Here is an 18,796-nt window from a genome sequence, read left to right on the forward strand (position 1 = left end):
CGGTGTGAAAAACATCAGACAATTCCTGGTCTCTCCTATCTGTGTTGAGAATGGGATCCTATGGGTGATGTGTAGAAGGAGTTTGTGTCCGTCAGGAGTGAGTTCATTCTCAGGAGTTGTGCCTATATCTTGCTCCGACTGGGAAAGATGAAAGTTGCTATTCGCTGCCTGACCTATTGCTCTTTAACCCTCAGATTGATGTTTTCAAGAAGGCTGGATGGACAATTGTCACACCCCCGACTCCTCTGATACCTGATGGTAAATACATCATTCCGGGGATAAAAACAACAACATTTACTAAAATAACTACTGTCACAAGATTATTGCTTTTCTTTATTTGTGTTTGGGATGTGGGTGTCTCTGGGCAAGGCCAGCATTGTTGCCGTTCCCTAACTGCCTTTGAATCAAGTGACTTCAGAGGGCAGTTAAGACTCAACCACATTGCTGTGGCTCTGGAGTCTTTTAAATATTAATTATAGAAGCTGACAACTGTACACCAATGAAACTAATGAATGACTCTGTATGGTGTTCTGGTCAGGGGAGAGAGGCAAACTGAATTCCTTTATTTTCTCCACTGTCTCTCAGCAGACGTGATTTAATTTTTGAAATAGACGCTGATCAGTTTTCCCAAACCTTCTATTTATAAAGTTAATTTTAAAGGAAAATGCCACCATCTCCCATATTCTCGTGAAGTTGGCGGTTCTGCTGGGGTTTTTTTTGAATGATGTTGTTTATGACTACACGAATGTGTTTGAGCTGAGATTTGATTCAAAGAATTGATTGGGAAAACTTTCACAAATTTGAGCTCGGATTGTGGAAATTCAACGCAGGCGGGGGCTGGGGAGGGAGTGGGGGGTGGGTTGGGGGGGAAAAGGGAGGGGCCTGGGACGCTGTCACAAAAACTGGTATCAGACAATTAAAAATGGGATAAAATACAGGGAACTTATTCCCATTTTTAAAAGAAAGTGACAAATTTCTTGCTGGGCAATCTGTTAGATAGCGTTGGACCAGACAGCAGACTGGAATGCAACATGATATGAAGGGATTGAGATAATACTCTCTTTCATGTGTCCCTGCAGATCATCCTCTGTGGATGTCATCGAAATGGTTATCCATGAATGTTCTGATGTTGGATGAGAGGAGGGTGATGGTTGAGAGTAAAGAGACTACAATTCAAAAGATGTTTGAGAAACTGGGTAACTCATCATTCACAATTACATAACACACAACACTCCCGCTTACACACATGTCGATTGGGGATTTTCTGTACTGGGTTCAGTATTCGGAATATTAAACCTCCTACTGCGAGTGCCAGGTACTTGTTATTTTTAAACAGTTGATCCATTAAATGGCTCCATTCGCTGCTGCGGTCATGGAGACCCATACTCCGTGACCTGTCACACAGTTGTGGGTGGGGGAGTTACAGTGAGTGTGCTACTCCTATTTTACTCAGTGTAATTACAACCTACACTCCTTTATTATCCATCCGTTTCCATTCATGTGCACTCATAACACAAACTGTGTCACTATCCAACCTCTCTACTCCTCAGCTGCTCGTCCAACTGACTGTGACCATCAGCTTGGACAGTTCAACCTCCAAACAATGCCTTACTTCTTGTTAAATATTAAGAAAGGACATGTAAACCTGAACGGTTGCAGGCAGCCAAGTGAGAGAGAAAGGGAGAACACAAAATGCTACTTTAAAAAAAATTAATTTATGGGATGTGGGTGTCGCTGGCTGGGCCAGCATTTATTGCCCATCCCTAATTGCAATGGAGAAGGTGGTGGTGAGCTGCCTCCTTAAATCACTGCAGTCCCTGTGGTGTAGGTACACCCACAGTGCTGTTAGGGAGGGAGTTCCAGCGACCACAGCAATGCGGTTGACTCTGTACTGCCCTCTGAGATAGCCGAGCAAGACACTCAGCTATGCTCATGGAGGAGACTCACCACCCACCATCTCTGGGGCAGTTATGCATGGACAATAAGTGCTGGCCCAGCCTGAGGTGCTCACATCCTGTGAATGAATGTTTGGAGAGATAACAGTCCAAGACTTTTACAAGTTTTTCCATAGTTCTGTCTATTATTCTGTGAAAACCATAAACTCACTTTTCCATGAGTTTGCCCAGACATTATTACAGACAATAATGTAAGTAAATAAGCTGTTACTGTTTCTTAAATCTTCCTTAATGAGAGCATTTCTCAGATTGTTGACAAGGTTCACTTTTCAAATGATCATGGAGTTACTCAGTTAAATTATAATCCGGCAAACTCCTGATTATAAAGGTCATCAGTATCTTGTTGAAGGGATTGCAGGAAATGTTGCCAGATAGAGTGAGCACTCCTGTGATTGGTGATATGAACATTTTCAGCTCTAAGGTATCCCGACAGCTTCAGCAATGTCATTAAAACAGAAAATGTTGGAAAAACTCAGCAGATCTGAGTGGAACAGTGGAAAGAGGAACAGTTGTTAGTGTTTTGAGTTTGCGTTGGAGAGCTGGTAATGTGATGGGTTTATATACAATAGGTACAGGTTTCTATAGGAACATTTGGGTAAAGTTTCAGCAATACGCGGGTCGAATACTTCCCTCTCTGCTCTTCCTGTGTAGATTTGGCTCAATGTCTCCTGTTGGGAGCATTGGCACATTTTATGTGCAACTCCTCACTTCCTGCCCATTCATTGCATAACTGTTGAGCACGAGACGGTTTTTTTGACCTCTTGCCTCATCTGTTGGGAGTTTCAGTCAATCCGTGGCCTCGCTAATCTGTTCTGGCGCTGTGTCCCCCCCCACTGATTGCCACTATCGGAGTACACTGGAGTTATCAAGAGATGAGACCACCATTAACTGGAATTTCTTTTCCTTTTCCAGGAATTGCAACAATTAAAGTCAACATCCGTCATGCAAATTCATTGGGTGGGGGCTTTCATTGCTGGACATGTGACATCCGTCGTCGTGGCACTCTGCAATCATATTTTGACTGAGTATTGCAAGGAGTCAGGTCATCGAGAATTCAGAAATGTTAATGGAATATTGACCTTTATCTCAATGAGGCTGGAATACAACGGGAGAAAAGTTTTATATAAAGATCTGTTCAACTCTGCATTCAGTTCAGGCACTGCACCTTGATAAGACCTTGGAGGGGGTACCCAGGATAAAAAGGGTGAGGTTAGGCTTGTATTTACATCAGCATAGGAGATAAAACACCAATTAAAAACAGAGCCACTCCTCCCAATGTCCATATGTAATTCATATAATTGAGATGTTTGAGAAGATTGAAGGATTTCTTCAGGTAGATCAAGAAAAAATATATTTTCTGGTGGAGGAATCTTAAACAGAGGATTACCCTCAAAGTTAGAGCTGGTGTCTTCAGGGGGTAATGTCAGAAAACATCTCTGATACAGCACAGGGCAGTAAGAAGTCTACAACAGCAGGTTAAAGTCCAACAGATTTATTTGGTAGCACGAGCTTTCAGAGTCTCGCTCCTTCTTCGGGTGAAGAAGGAGCGAGACTGAAAGCTCGTGCTACCAAATAAACCTGTTGGACTTTAACCTGGTGTTGTGAGACTTCTCACTGTGCCCACCCCAGTCCAACGCCGGCATCTCCACATCACAGCTCAGGAGGCCGTGGCCCCTTTGTGCCCGTCTATACTCTTTGAATTATCTTATTCATCCCATTCTCCTGCTTTTTTTCCATAACCCGGAAAAATTCTGTCCTTCGAGTATTGATGCACTTCCTTTTTCAAAGTTATTACTGAATCTGCTTCCGTGACGGAAGTGTGACAGTGGCAGACACTGGCAGTGGCAGCATGTACCATATTCCAACTCACTGTGCAAATTTCTCATGTCACTCCTGGTTCTTTTGCCAATTGTCTTCAATCTGTATCTTCTGCTTTCTAATTCTTCTGCCAAAATAACCAAGTTCTCCTTATTTACTCTATCAAAACTCTTCCTGAGTTTGAACACTTCTATTCAGTTTACTCTCAATCTTCTCTGCTTTAAGGTGAACAATCCTAGCTTCTCCAGTCTCTCCACATTCACTGAAATCCCCCATTCCTGAAGCCCTTCCAGTAAATCTCCTCTGCATCTTCTCCCAGGCCTTGACATCTTTCCTAAGATGTGGTGCCCAGAACTGAACAAAAGCCTCCAGTTGAATCCTAATCAGTGTTTATAGAGCTTTAAGCAAAACTTCCTGGTTTTTGTATTCTGGCCAATGATCTTGTGTGTTTCTATAACGGCTTTCTCAACTTGCCTTGCTTCTTTCAGAGTTGCTGTGAGCACAAACTGTCCTCCACCCCCCAGGTCTCTTTGCTTCTTCACCGCTTTTGGTTACATTGCCTCTCATTCTCCTGACCAAAGTTAATCACTTCAGTGGGTAGTGAAAATTTGGGATGCTTGCTCCCAAAAAAAGCTGTTGAGGCCTACAGAAAATTTCAAAACCTGAAATTAAGAGATTTTTGTTTGGCAAGGATATTAATTGATCTAATTGAATGGTGGAACAGGCTTGATGGGCTGAATGACCTCTTCATGTTCCTATTTTTAATGTTAATTCGACACTACCTGAACACAAACACAATTTGGTGATTCACTTCGGTCAAAGGTGTGCATGAACTGTAGGTGTTTTTTTGAGCAGTGCCCTTCTATTTAAAGCTTTTTAATCATCACTCTCCCCTTTAGGAGATGTGTTGAAATTTACTTGTGAACTGCAACAGAGCTCCTCTGGCTACCTTCTTCCAAACATTTCCTTTTTTAATGAATCTGGCATTTCAGTTTCTGTTGAGAAAAGTCATCAGTTGTTTCAGGGTAATTGTGAAGCGATAGCGGGTCTTCACCTTCACTGTTGTCATTCTCATTACTGGAAATTTGGCCAGTCACTTCACTGGATCATTTTATATTTTTTATTAAGTGGACATGAATTTTATCAAGGACCAGGTTTGTATTTCAGGTATGAATTGGCAATTGTGCATTACCCATATTTAAAAAATCATGTCTCGGGTATCATTTGGCAGTTATATCAGGGCAAAAGATTTGGCACAGTACAGCACAACACAAAATTCTCTGAAATGTCTGTACGTGCCTGCACTGTGTCACCTCGTGCTTGAATCAAAGCTTCCCTTCACCAGTCCTGAGTGACAGTAATTTCTCTGCAATGACAGATTATTTACCCTGTGTAATCGGAGCTTCACAAAGACTCTCCTCACTCGGCTGAAGATCTCAGCGATTGGCGATTCCACAGATAAAGATCAGTCATGTGTGGAATTCCTCAATGTGAAGCTCTTTTAAAGGCTGGCAAGGAGTTATAAGACTGGAATGCCTCTGATTTTTTGCCTTCATTTAATTTGTTTTAAGTCTTAAAGTGTTTCTAGGTTTAGTTTGAACGATGGATTCGGTTAATCCTGGAGTTTAGTTACTGTACTGACCCTAAAACCCTGGAGAAGCGAAATGTTGTGCAGTAGCTTTCTGTTCGGAATTCCTAAAAAACAGTATTTATGGAATTAAAACTCCTCTGTGCAGGAATGTCACTGTATAAACTGATTCTGAACTCAACAGCTGCAGAATCCATAGAGAGGGTTTTTGAGACACAGCCCAGCATTAGTAATGGAATTGATGCTGGAGGATTCTGCCTTCTGTTTCCCAATGGATGATCCCAACCTTTGGTCAGACCCAATCCCCAGCCCACTTTTCGCATTGGAGGGATTTTCCATTCTTTGGTTCTTTAGTTCTTGCTGCTTTGGTGCCAGTCTCAGGGATTGATGCCCAGTTCCTCTGCGCAATCCTAAACATACACCTGGCATTGTGAGAAATGAGCATTTCTGTCTCTGCCTCCGAGACAACATTCGCCCAGGAGGGAAATCCCAAATTCCTAACCACACCACGCCCCTGGGCAGGGGGTGGGGGGTGGGGGGGGGGGGGGGGGGGGTGGGGGGGGGGGGGGGGGGGAATCCCAGATTATGAACTTCCAGTAATTTTCCATCAGGTAGTATCCTACATTCACAATTTCCCACCCTTTTCCCTTGTGTCTGAGAACCAAGTGTTTTCCCGCTGTAAAGGGCAGGACAACTAACCCAGGCGACTATTAGAATTCAGAAAGTACAAACACTATTACCAAAAAAAATAGAATAAATGACAAATGTAATGAAGTGTTGGCATTTTTTTATGAACGTGAAGTTTTAGTATGGCGATATGGTTTACTTGTATTTTGCTGCAATATGTTGAATCAGCATGCAATCTATTTTTAATTTGTTCTTTCTCAATAAAAGCTCTACTGCATTTTATCTCTGGCGGTTTTGCTGTGGTAAATTATCAAACATGTCTGCAGATTACCATGTGAAAAATGATGTGTCGATTACAGAGGCCTTACTCAAGGAAGGGCAGGGCAGAATCAATTTGGCTGAAGCTAAGATGTGCGAGGCACTACAGAGGGTGGTGGGTGCCTGAAACTCGCTGCCAGGGGAGGTAGTGGAAGCGGATACGATAGTGAGTTTTAAGGGACGTCTTGACAAATACATGAATAGGATGGGAATAGAGGGACATGGTCCCCAGAAGGGTAGGGGGTTTTAGTTCAGTCGGGCAGCATGGTCGGTGCAGGCTTGGAGGGCCGATGGGCCTGTTCCTGTGCTGTAATTTTTTTTGTTCTAAGGAACAAAAAGGGTGCCTTTACATTGCTTGGTATAGTCTGCAGACTGTAATTAATGAGAAGATATAGAAGAAGAAATCTACAGAGAAATTACAAGTGGCACAGTGGTTAGCACTGCTGCCTTACTGTGCCAGGGACCCGGGTTCAATTCCGGCCTCAGGTCTCTGTCTGTGTGGAGTTTGCATGTTCTCCCCGTGTCTGCATGGGTTTCCGCCGGGTGCTCCAGTTTCCTCCCACACTCCAAAGATGTGTGCGTTAGGTGGATTTTTTAAAAATTCATTCATGGCACATGGGGGTCGCTGGCTAGGCCAGCATTTATTGCCCATCCCTAAGTCACCCTTGAAATGAGTGTCTCGCTAGGCCATTTCAGAGGGCAGTTGAGAGTCAACCACATTGCTGTGGCTCTGGAGCCACATGTAGGCCAGACCAGGTAAGGATGGCAGATTTCCTTCCCTAAAGGGCATTAGTGAACCAGATGGGTTTTTCCGACAATCGACAATGGTTTTATGGTCATCAGTAGATTCTTAATTCCAGATATTTTTTATTGAATTCAAATCTCACCATCTGCTGTGGTGGGATTCAAACCCGGGTCCCCAGAACATTAGCTGAGTTTCTGGGTTAATAGACTAGCGATAATACCACTAGGCCATTGCTTCCCCATGCTAAATTGGCCATGCTAAATTGTCCCTTAGTGTCAGGGGGATTTGCAGGGTAATTATGTGGGACGGTGGGGATAGGACCTGGGTGGGATTGTTGTCAGTGCAGGCTCAATGGGCTGAATGGCCTCTTCTACTCTGTAGGGATTCTATGAAAGATGACTGCTGGACCTGGTTCTTGGAAATGAGGTTGGCCAAGCAGATCCAATATCAATGGGGGAACATTTCGGAGACAGTGATTATTGTATTTTATGGTTTGGGATCCTGATTGAAAAGGAAAATAGGCAATCCAGAGTAAAAATAATGAACTGGAGAGAGCCAACTTCAATGGGCCAGGATGGAGCTGGGCCGGTTAAACTAGAATGAAAGATTGGCAGGAAAAACTGTTGCTGAACAATGAGTTACTTCAAAACACAAATGGTCCGGACACAGCCAAAGTATATTCCCTTAAAAGGGAAATGTAAAGTTTAAAGTTTATTTATTAGTGTCACGAGTAGGCTTACATTAACACTGCAATGAAGTTACTGTGAAAATCCCCTTGTTGCCACACTCTGGCACCTGTTCGGGTTCAATATGGCCAATGCACCTAACCAGCACGTCTTTCAGATGTAGGACAAACAAATCCAGAGCTCCCTGGATGCAAAAGGAGGTAGAATCATAGAAACCCTACAGAGCAGAAAGAGGCCATCTGGCCTATTGAGCCTGCACCGACCACATCCCACCCAAGCCCTACCCCAATATCCCTACACATTTACCCGCTAATCCCTCTAACCTACGCATCGTAGGACACTAAGGGGCAATTTTAGCATAGCCAATCAACCTAACCCACACATCTTTGGACTGTGGGAGGAAACCGGAGCACCCGGAGGAAACCCACGCAGACACGAGGAAAATGTGTGAACTCCACACAGACAGTGACCAAGCCGGGAATCGAACCCAGGTCCCTGGAGCTGTGAAGCAGTAGTGCTAACCACTGTGCTACCATGTCGCCCAGGTAGAAGTTAAGATAAAGAAAAAGCAGTGTGCTTAACTGTAGAAAATACAGTTGAGAGCCAAGAGAATTATAAAAGGTTCATAGTAGAGGAAAAAAAGCACATTAGAGAAGAGAGATTGTGAGAAAATGCAGACAGCCAACATAAAGGAGAATCCCAAAGTCTTCTAAAAGCAAAGAAACAGTAAAGGGTAAAAGGAGTAGTGTTGATTAAGAATCTAAAAGGGAATTTACACAGAGACTGGGGGCATGGCTGAGATATTAAATGAATACTTTGCATCCATCTTTACCAAGGAGGTAGATGGTACTCAGGACATGGTGACAGACAAGGAAACTCTGTCCGTAGAAGGGTTAAAATTCGATAAGGAGGAAGTGTTGGATAGACGGTCGGTATTGAAAGTTGAGAAGGTTCCAGGACTGGATGAGATGCATCGAAGGATAGTGAAGCAAGTGAGAATGGAGGTTGCGGGATGCTGGCCATAATCTTCCAGTCTTCTCTAGACTCAGGGGAGGTGCCAGAGGGCTGGAAATTTACAAATGTGACACCCTTGTTCAAAAAAGGTTGTCAGTATAGCCCCAGCAGTTACAGAGCAGTCAGTTTAACATCAGTGATGGGTAAGATTCTAGAAACAATTATTTGGGATAAAATTAATAGCCACATGAAAAAAATATGGGTTGATTAGGAAGAGTCAGCAAGGATTTCTAAAGAGGAAACCGTGTTTAACTAACGTACTGGAGGAGGTAACATAGAACATAGAAAAAATATAGCACAAACAGGCCCTTCGGCCCACAAGTTGCGCCGGTCATGTCCCTACCTACCTAGGCTTATATGGTGGCACGGTAGCACAGTGGTTAGCACTGCTGCTTCACAGCTCCAGGGTCCCGGGTTCGATTCCCAGCTCGGGTCACTGTCTGTGTGGAGTTTGCACATTCTCCTCGTGTCTGCGTGGGTTTCCTCCGGGTGCTCCGGTTTCCTCCCACAGTCCAAAGATGTGCGGGTTAGGTTGATTGGCCAGGTTAAAAAAAAAATTGCCCCTTAGAGTCCTGAGATGCGTAGATTAGCGGGTAAATATGTGGGGGTAGGGCCTGGGTGGGATTGTGGTCGGTGCAGACTCGATGGGCCGAATGGCCTCCTTCTGCACTGTAGGGTTTCTGTGATTTCTGTGATAGGCTTACCTATAACCCTCAATCCTATTAAGTCCCATGTACTCATCCAGAAGTCTCTTAAAAGACCCTATCGAGTTTGCCTCCACCACCACTGACGGCAGCCGATTCCACTCACCCACCACCCTCTGGGTGAAAAACTTACCCCTGACATCTCCTCTGTACCTACTCCCCAGCACCTTGAACCTGTGTCCTCTCGTAGCAGCCATTTCAGCCCTGGGAAAAAGCCTCCGAGAATCCACCCGATCTATACCTCTCAACATCTTGTACACCTCTATCAGGTCACCTCTCATCCTTCGTCTCTCCAAGGAGAAAAGACCGAGCTCCCTCAGCCTAGCATCATAAGGCATGCCAACCAATCCAGGCAACATCCTTGTAAATCTTCTCTGCACCCTTACAATCATTTCCACATCCCTCCTGTAGTGAGGCGACCAGAACTGAGCACAGTACTCCAAGTGGGGTCTGACGAGGGTCTTATAAAGCTGCATCATTATCTCCCGACTCCTAAACTCAATCCCTCGATTGATGAAGGCCAGCACACCATACGCCTGTTTAACCACCTCCTCTACCTGGGAGGCCGATTTAAGAGTCCTATGGACCCAGACCCCAAGGTCCTTCTGATCCTCTACACTGCTAAGAGTCTTACCCTTGATATTATACTCCTTCATCCCATTTGACCTGCCAAAATGGACCACTACACATTTATCCGGGTTGAAGTCCATCTGCCACTTCTCCGCCCAGTCTTGCATCCTATCTATGTCACGCTGCAGCTTCTGACATCCCTCCAACCTATCCACAACACCACCAACCTTCGTGTCGTCGGCAAACTTACCAACCCATCCCTCCACTTCCTCATCCAGGTCATTTATGAAAATGACAAACAGCAAGGGTCCCAGAACAGATCATTGGGCACTCCACTGGTGATCGACCTCTAGGGCGGCACGGTAGCACAGTGGTTAGCACTGCTGCTTCACAGCTCCAGGGTCCTGGGTTCAATTCCCGGCTCGGGTCACTGTCTGTGTGGAGTTTGCACATTCTCCCCGTGTCTGCGTGGGTTTCCTCCGGGTGCTCCGGTTTCCTCCCACAGTCCAAAGATGTGCGGGTTAGGTTGATTGGCCAGGTTAGAAATTGCCCCTTAGAGTCCTGAGATGTGTAGGTTAGAGGGATTAGCGGGTAAATATGTGGGGATAGGGCCTGGGTGGGATTGTGGTCGGTGCAGACTCGATGGGCCGAATGGCCTCCTTCTGCACTGTAGGGTTTCTATCATTTCTATGATTCAGAAAAAGACCCACTCTCTGCCTTCTGCAGGCAAGATGTGGAGATGCCGGCGTTGGACTGGGGTGAACACAGTAAGAGTTTTAACAACACCAGGTTAAAGTCCAACAGGTTTATTTGGTAGTGATGCGCGATAAATCACACGGGAGGCTGGGCGTACCCGGGAAATAAAGGCTTTTATTGCCGACAATAACGGAGCTACTATATACAATATACAATCCCAGACTAAAGGGTCACCAGGCAGAGCAGTGACCTTTATACCTCTCCCGGAAGGCGGAGCCAACTGGGGCGTACTATAGGACTATATTAACAGGTAGAACAGCCCAACCCTAATCCCAACAGTAACATATCTACAGACTCATAGTGCTGGCCAAACCATGGCTCAGCACTCCTGGTGGTAACTAACAATGGTTCACCACAGGTAGCAAACACCATTAGCTTTCGGAGCGCTGCTCCTTCGTCAGATGGAGTGGAAATGTGCCACAACAATTACCTGCCAAGGCACATTTCCACTTCATCTGACGAAGGAGCAGCGCTCCGAAAGCTAATGGTGTTTGCTACCAAATAAACCTGTTGGACTTTAACCTGGCGTTGTTCTGCAGGCAAGCCAGTTCTGGATCCACAAGGCAACAGCCCCTTGGATCCCATGCCCTCTCACTTTCTCGAGAAGTCTTGCATGGGGGACCTTATCGAACGCCTTGCTGATGTCCATGTAAACCACATCTACCGCTTTTCCTTCGTCAATGTGTTTAGTCACATTTTCAAAGAACTCCACCAGGCTCGTAAGGCACGATTTGCCTTTGACAAAGCCATGCTGACTACTTTTGAGCATACTAAACTTCTCTAAATGTTCATAAATCCTGTCCCTCAGGATCTTCTCCATCAACTTACCAACCACTGAGGTTAGACTCACCGGTCGGTAATTACCTGGGCTATCCCTATTCCCTTTCTTGAATATAGGAACCACATCCGCAATCCTCCAATCCTCTGGAACCTCTCCCGTCTCCATCGACGACGCAAAGATCATCGCCAAAGGATCTGCAATCTCTTCCCTCGCCTCCCACAGTAACCTGGGGTACATCCCATCCGGTCCCGGCGACTTATCTATCTTGATGCTATTCAAAATTTCCAACACATCCACTTTCTTAATGTCCACATACTCAATCTTTTAGGCAATCTTTCAGTCCACCTCAATCCTGTAGTACAACCACCCAGGTCTTTTTCCATCGTGAATACCGAGGTAAAATATTCATTAAGCACCTCTGCTATTTCTTCCGGTTCTGTACAGACTTTCTCACCTTCACATTTTATAGGTCCTATTCCTTCACATCTCATCCTTTTACTCATCACATATTTATAGAACGCCTTAGGGTTCTCCTTAATCTTACCTGCCAAGACCTTCTCGTGACCCCTTCTGGCTCTCCTAATTTCTTTCTTAATCCATTCCTACAAGCCATATACTCATCTAGATCCCTATCATCGCCTAGCTGTCTGAACCTTTTGTACGCTTTCCTTTTCTTTTTGACTATATGACTATATGGGCGGCACGGTAGCACAGTGGTTAGCACTGCTGCTTCACAGCTCCAGGGTCCCGGGTTCGATTCCCGGCTCGGGTCACTGTCTGTGTGGAGTTTGCACATTCTCCTCGTGTCTGCGTGGGTTTCCTCCGGGTGCTCCGGTTTCCTCCCACAGTCCAAAGATGTGCGGGTTAGGTTGATTGGCCAGGTTAAAAATTGCCCCTTAGAGTCCTGGGATGTGTAGGTTAGAGGGATTAGCGGGTAAATATGTGGGGGTAGGGCCTAGGTGGGATTGTGGTCGGTGCAGACTCGATGGGCCGAATGGCCTCCTTCTGCACTGTAGGGTTTCTATGATTTCTACTAGGTTCAGCGCAGCTTTCGTGCACCACGGTTCCCGTAACCTACCAAAACCTCCCTGTCTCATCGGAACGTTGTCATGCAGAACTCCAGACAAACATTCCTTGAAAATCTGCCACCTTACTTTGGTACTTTTCCTCGAGAATGCCTCCTTCCAATTTACGCCTCTAATCTCCTGCCTGATGGCTTCATATTTCCCCTTACTCCAGATAAACACTTTCCTAGCTTGCCTGATCCTATCTCTTTCCAATGCTAGCGTAAAGGAGATAGAGTTATGATTACTATCCCCAAGATGCTCCCCCAATAAGAGATCCGACAGAAAGGATTGATGAGGGGAATGCTGTTGATGTGGTGTACATGGACTTTCAGAAGCTATTCGATACAGTGCCACGCAACAGACTTGTGAGAAAAGTTATAGCTCATGGAATAAAGGGACAGTAGCAATGTGGATACAAAATAGGCTGAATAATAGGAAGCAGAGAGTAATGGTCAATGGATATTTTTCAAGCTGGGGGAAGGTTTGTATTGGTGTTTCCCAGGGGTTAGTATTGGGAGCCTTGCTTTTCCTGATGGATATTAATGATCTAGATCATGATGTGCAGGGGACAATTTCAAAGTTTGTCGATGATACAAAACTTGGAAATATTGTAAATTGTGGAGAGGACAGTGTAGAACTTCAAAAGGATATAGACAAGTTGGTGGAATGGGCAGATAGGTGGCATTTCTGTCTCTGCCTCTGACACAACCCACATTGCCCCTGGGAGGAAAGCCCAGATTACTGTAACAATAACAATTCTGTGATTCAATGTTGTTTAATGTGACACCCTTGTTCAAAAAAGGTTGCCAGTATAGCCCCAGTAGTTACAGAGCAGTCAGTTTAACATCAGTGGTGGGTAAGATTCTAGAAACAATTATTTGGGATAAAATTAATAGCATTTGGGAAGGGGTGATATTGGGTTTTTAGACAGGGATTGGTTCTGTCTGTTGTTGGGGGCATTTTGAATTTGTTGGGAATCTTTGGCACCTGGAATGGGGGTGATTCCACCGCCAATCCCTTCACCTGCTCTGAGGTGGGAAGCAGCAGAGCTGGGAGCTGGTGTGAGAGTGGGTTCTGGATCTGGTTGTGTGGACATGATATACTTGGGGCAATTTTCCACTTTGTCTGTTGGTGTCAGTGTTGTAGCTGTACTGGAGCAATTTAGCCAGTGGTACAGCTAGTTCTAGGCTATTAGGACCTATAGCCTTTGCTGTGTCTGCTGAACTTAGCTGTTTCTTGACGTTACATGGAGTGAATTGAATTGATTGAAGACTGTTGCCGTCAGTAATGATGGGAACCTCAAAAGGAGGCCAGGAAGGGATCACTTGATGCTTCTTGCTGAAGATGATTTTGACACTGTCAAATTCAGAGTATGGTGCCCATTAATGACCCCTGCACCAGAGACAGTGGAACAATCAGAGATAGGCTACAGATCTTTCTGAAATGTTGATTATTTCATTATGAACAGAAATTGAGGAAAGAAATTTGTTCACACTGGATGAAATAAATGATTCTGATGGGGAAGCAATGGTGTTGTGGTAATGTCACTGGACTCGTAATGCAGAGGTTCAGGCTAATGCTCTGGGGACACGGGTTCAAATCCCACCACAGCAACTGGAGGAATTCATAAATTTGTAGATTCAGAGACATTTACAGCACCAAAGGAGGCCATTCAGCCCATCATGTCCCCGCCAGTCAAGAAAGATCTGACTACACTAATTGAATTTTCTAGCACTTGGCACATAGCCCTGGAGGTTATGGTAGCACAAATGAATATCTAAATACTTCTTAAAGGTTATGACAATTTCTGACTCAACCGCCCTTCCAGGTAATGAGTTCCAGACTCCCACATCCTCTGGGTGAAAACGTTTCTCAACTCCCCTCTATCCCTTACCTTACCGACCCCGCAGCACTTGCCCTGTGGCACCCGACCCTGCGGCACCCAGCACTCTGCTTCCTGCCTCTCGGCCAATTTTGGCTTCAATGCACTCTGATGCCTGCCTCCTAGGTGCCCTTCATTTCTTGACCATTCTGTCATGGGGGACCTTGGCTAAAGGTTAGAGTGACCGCGGGTGGGGGGGGGGGGGGGGGGAGAGGTGGGGTTGCTGTGAAATTAAACGTCAGACTGACCCCCAGTGGGGTTTGGTGTGAGGTTAAAGGTCAGACTGAACCCCAGTGGAGTTTGGTGCAAGGTTAAAGGTCAGACTGATGACCAATGGGGTTTGGTGTGAGGTTAAAGGCCAGACCATCCCCCAAGGGGTTTGGTGTGAAGTTAAAGGTCAGACTAACCCCCAGTGGGGTTTGGGGTGAGGTTAAAGGTCAGACTGACTACCAGGGGACTTGATGTGAGGTTTAAGTTCAGACTGACCCCCAGTGGGGTTTGGTGAGGGGTTAAAGGTTAGACTGACCACAAATGGGGTTTGGCGTGAGGTTCAAGGTCAGACTAACCCAAGAGGTTTTGCTATGGGGTTAAAGTTCAGACTGACCCCCAGTAGGTTTTGGTGTGAGGTTAAAGTTCAGACTGACCCCCAGGGCGTTTGATGAGGTTAAAGGTCAGACTGACCTCCAGTGGCGTTTGGTGAGGTTAAAGGTCAGACTAACCCCCAAGGGGGTTTGGTGTGAGGTTAAAGTTCAGACTGACCCCCAGTGGGGGGGTTTGGTGTGAGATTAAAGGTCAAACTGATCCCCAGGGGAGTTTGACCGAAGGTTAAAGGTCAGACTGACCCCCCCCAGGGGAGTTTGGTGTGAGGTTAAAGGTCAGACTGACCTGACCCGCTTTTACTTTCCCGCCTTGGCTCCGGCGCCGGCAGCCGCCAATCAGCGAGCGGCTGGCATTGACGTCAGTAGGAGGGGGGGGGGTCAGAGGTGAGGCGGACCCGGGTGAGAACTGCTGTCCCACCTGCGGGGAGCGGCAGTGTCGGCGGAGCGCGAGCGGGAGGTTGGCTAAGCGGCGGAGACTGAGAGCGGATCCCGGCGGCGGGGCCTGTCCCCGGGCCCCGGCTCCGGATGGAGACAGCCTCCCCCCGGCCGCCCATGGCCGCCTGTCCCCGGGCCGAGCAGTGAGCGGCCGCCCGGGAGCCGGGCCTGGGCCGGGAGGCTGGAGCCGGCCGCTCGCCATGGGCTGCGCCCCCAGTATCCATGTGTCCCAGAGCGGGGTGGTGTACTGCCGGGACTCGGACGGCTCCAACTCCCCGCATCAAACCACCGCGGCCTCCCAGCACAGCGGCGCCCTGGCCGGCTTCTTCATCAGGACAGAGCGCTCCAGCTCGGGCTGCCGGCCCCTGGCCACTCGGGAGGCCGCAGCCGGACACAGCGGGCAGCAGGAGGGCCGGGGCAGGAGCAGGAGCCGGGCCCAGGTGAGAGGGGCGGCGAGAGGGGGGAATGTGGGGGAGGGGGTTCTGACTGGGAGCTCCCCCTCGGGACGCGGTGAGGTTCGTCCGTCTCTTCCCCCCCCACACACCCCGTGACGAAGTGAGGGCTGTTCCATCCCCCGGGACGCAGTGGGGTCGTCCGTCCCCCCACCCCCCGGGACGCAGTGGGGTCGTCCGTCCCCCCACCCCCCGGGACGCAGTGGGGTCGTCCGTCCCCCCACCCCCCGGGACGCAGTGGGGTCGTCCGTCCCCCCACCCCCCGGGACGCAGTGGGGTCGTCCGTCCCCCCACCCCCCGGGACGCAGTGGGGTCGTCCGTCCCCCCACCCCCCGGGACGCAGTGGGGTCGTCCGTCCCCCCACCCCCCGGGACGCAGTGGGGTCGTCCGTCCCCCCACCCCCCGGGACGCAGTGGGGTCGTCCGTCCCCCCACCCCCCGGGACGCAGTGGGGTCGTCCGTCCCCCCACCCCCCGGGACGCAGTGGGGTCGTCCGTCCCCCCACCCCCCGGGACGCAGTGGGGTCGTCCGTCCCCCCACCCCCCGGGACGCAGTGGGGTCGTCCGTCCCCCCACCCCCCGGGACGCAGTGGGGTCGTCCGTCCCCCCACCCCCCGGGACGCAGTGGGGTCGTCCGTCCCCCCACCCCCCGGGACGCAGTGGGGTCGTCCGTCCCCCCACCCCCCGGGACGCAGTGGGGTCGTCCGTCCCCCCACCCCCCGGGACGCAGTGGGGTCGTCCGTCCCCCCACCCCCCGGGACGCAGTGGGGTCGTCCGTTCCACCCACCCCCCGGGACGCAGTGGGGTCGTCGTTCCACCCACACCCCCCGGAACCCCCCCTCCCCGGGACACAGTGAGGTTTTCTTTCACCCGTGTGTGTTTATTATAGTAGGTTTAATTTTAATTATCGAGCTTTACAGAGCGGGCTGTAGAATGATTTGACAAATCTCTACATTTGCAAAATGAGTCTTTCTTTCATACAGCAAGTTACCTTTTGTCTATATTAACTATTAGATAAACATCGTCACAAGTTAGTGCCAGTGATAATATACAGACACGCAGATGGGCATTTAAAAAAAAAATACAAATAGAAATGCTGGGTGATCTCAGCGGCTGTGGAAAAAGAAACCGTGTTAACATTTTGAGTCCATCTAACTCTTCAGAGTTAGAGAGGAACAAATCTGATGGATTTTATACTGTTTTATTGTTTTTCAGGATGGTTTTGATTGGGGGAGCAATTTTAGTGAGGAGATGTGATGAACTTGCTCTTTGAACAATGTCATGGTAGCTTTACGATTCATCTTGTAGATTTGATCTGTTTCAGCATCTTATTTCTAGACTTGTTGGTTTTTGCTTGTTCTTTATTGATAACCACTTTGAATTGGAACATGACGTGATGTCAAGGGCCTTTTCTGAATAGTTCTCATTCAATGGATCGATTTGATTTATTATTGTCACGTGTATTAACATACAGTGAAAAGTATTGTTTCTTGCGCGTGCCATACAGACAAAGCATACCATTCATAGAGAAGGAAAAGAGAGTGCAGAATGTAGTATTACAGTCATTGCTAGACTGTAGAGAAAGATCAACTTAATGCGAGGTAGGTCCATTCAGAAGTCTGATGGCAGCAGGGAAGAAGCTGTTCTTGAGTCGGTTGGTACATGACCTCAGACTTTTATATCTTTTTCCTGATGGAAGAAGGTGGAAGAGAGAATGCCTGGGGTGCGTGGGGTCCTTAATTATGCTGGCTACTTTGCTAAGGCAGCGGGAAGTGTAGACAGAGTCAATGGATGGGAGGCTGGTTTGCGCGATGGATTGGGCTACATTCATGACCTTTTGTAGATCCTGAGTTCTTGGGCAGAGCAGGAGCCATACCAAGCTGTGATACAACCAGAAAGAATGCTTTCTATTTCTAACACCATGTAGTGTTAAAAGGTGGTTCTGTGAAACACAGACTGGTTAGACTGGATGGGATGTTTCTGGGTGCTAACACCTATGTATTTTTGTGTATATTTATAAAATAGCATGTCCAAATGTCTCAAATGCATAACAGATTTAATTTTGGAGTGTAGAGTAACCTAAACGGTATGTCCAGTTGACTTTGTACTGAAATAGATTAATAATTTTTGACAATAACAGTAAAACTGGAATTAAGCTGTCGTCTACCATAATGAAGTATAGAAAAAGTGTGAAACCTCCAGACGTTCAGAGGGATTTGGTTGTGCTCATAAAGCACAAAGTTAACAGACAGGTACATGCAACTAGCACGGTTGTCTTCATTGCAAGACATTTGGAGTACAAGAGGAAAAAAAGTCTTGCTACAATTGGAGAGGGCTTTGCTAAGACCACACCTACAATAGAATCCTGACAGTATAGGAGGAGGCCATTCAGCCCATCGAACCCACACTGACAATAGCCCAACCCAGGCCTTGTCCCTGTAACTCCACGTATTTACTATGCTAATCTCCCTGAAACTAGGGTCAATTTAGCATGGCCAACAAACCTAACCCGCACATCTTTGGTCTGTGGGAGGAAGCCGGAGCACCCGAAGGAAACTCACGCAGACACGGGGAGAACGTGCAAACTCCACACGGACAGTTACTCAAGGCCAGAATTGAACCTGGGTCCTTGTCTCTCTCTCTCTGATCTCCCTCATGACAAATTAGTTAGCAGTGAGATTAGTATGAGGGTATTACAAGGACGCCACACTTGGAATGGTGTATAAACTTTTATGGTCAGTCACGTGAGAGTTTCAATCTGAGAATTTGAAGAAACTACTCTGAAATGTGACGTGTCAATG

General features: G+C 47.3%; 2 protein-coding genes across 2 annotated transcripts in view; both read left to right on the forward strand.

The window, feature by feature from the left end:
• Positions 1-6,270, forward strand: part of gatm (glycine amidinotransferase (L-arginine:glycine amidinotransferase)) — a 37,879-nt gene extending 31,609 nt beyond the window's left edge. The window contains exons 7-9 of the mRNA XM_078241138.1: positions 195-258; positions 1,080-1,196; positions 2,868-6,270. Coding sequence (XP_078097264.1) covers positions 195-258; positions 1,080-1,196; positions 2,868-2,980 — 294 coding nt within the window. The 3' untranslated portion in view covers positions 2,981-6,270. The remainder of the gene's footprint in view (positions 1-194; positions 259-1,079; positions 1,197-2,867) is intronic.
• Positions 6,271-15,506: 9,236 nt separating this feature from the next.
• pde8a (phosphodiesterase 8A) overlaps positions 15,507-18,796 on the forward strand; it is a 120,529-nt gene continuing 117,239 nt past the window's right edge. Inside the window, exon 1 of the mRNA XM_078241125.1 lies at positions 15,507-15,985. Within this exon, the coding sequence (XP_078097251.1) occupies positions 15,746-15,985 (240 nt within the window). The 5' untranslated portion in view covers positions 15,507-15,745. The remainder of the gene's footprint in view (positions 15,986-18,796) is intronic.

Source organism: Mustelus asterias, chromosome 24 (assembly GCF_964213995.1).
Source record: "Mustelus asterias chromosome 24, sMusAst1.hap1.1, whole genome shotgun sequence".
Taxonomy (NCBI): domain Eukaryota; kingdom Metazoa; phylum Chordata; class Chondrichthyes; order Carcharhiniformes; family Triakidae; genus Mustelus; species Mustelus asterias.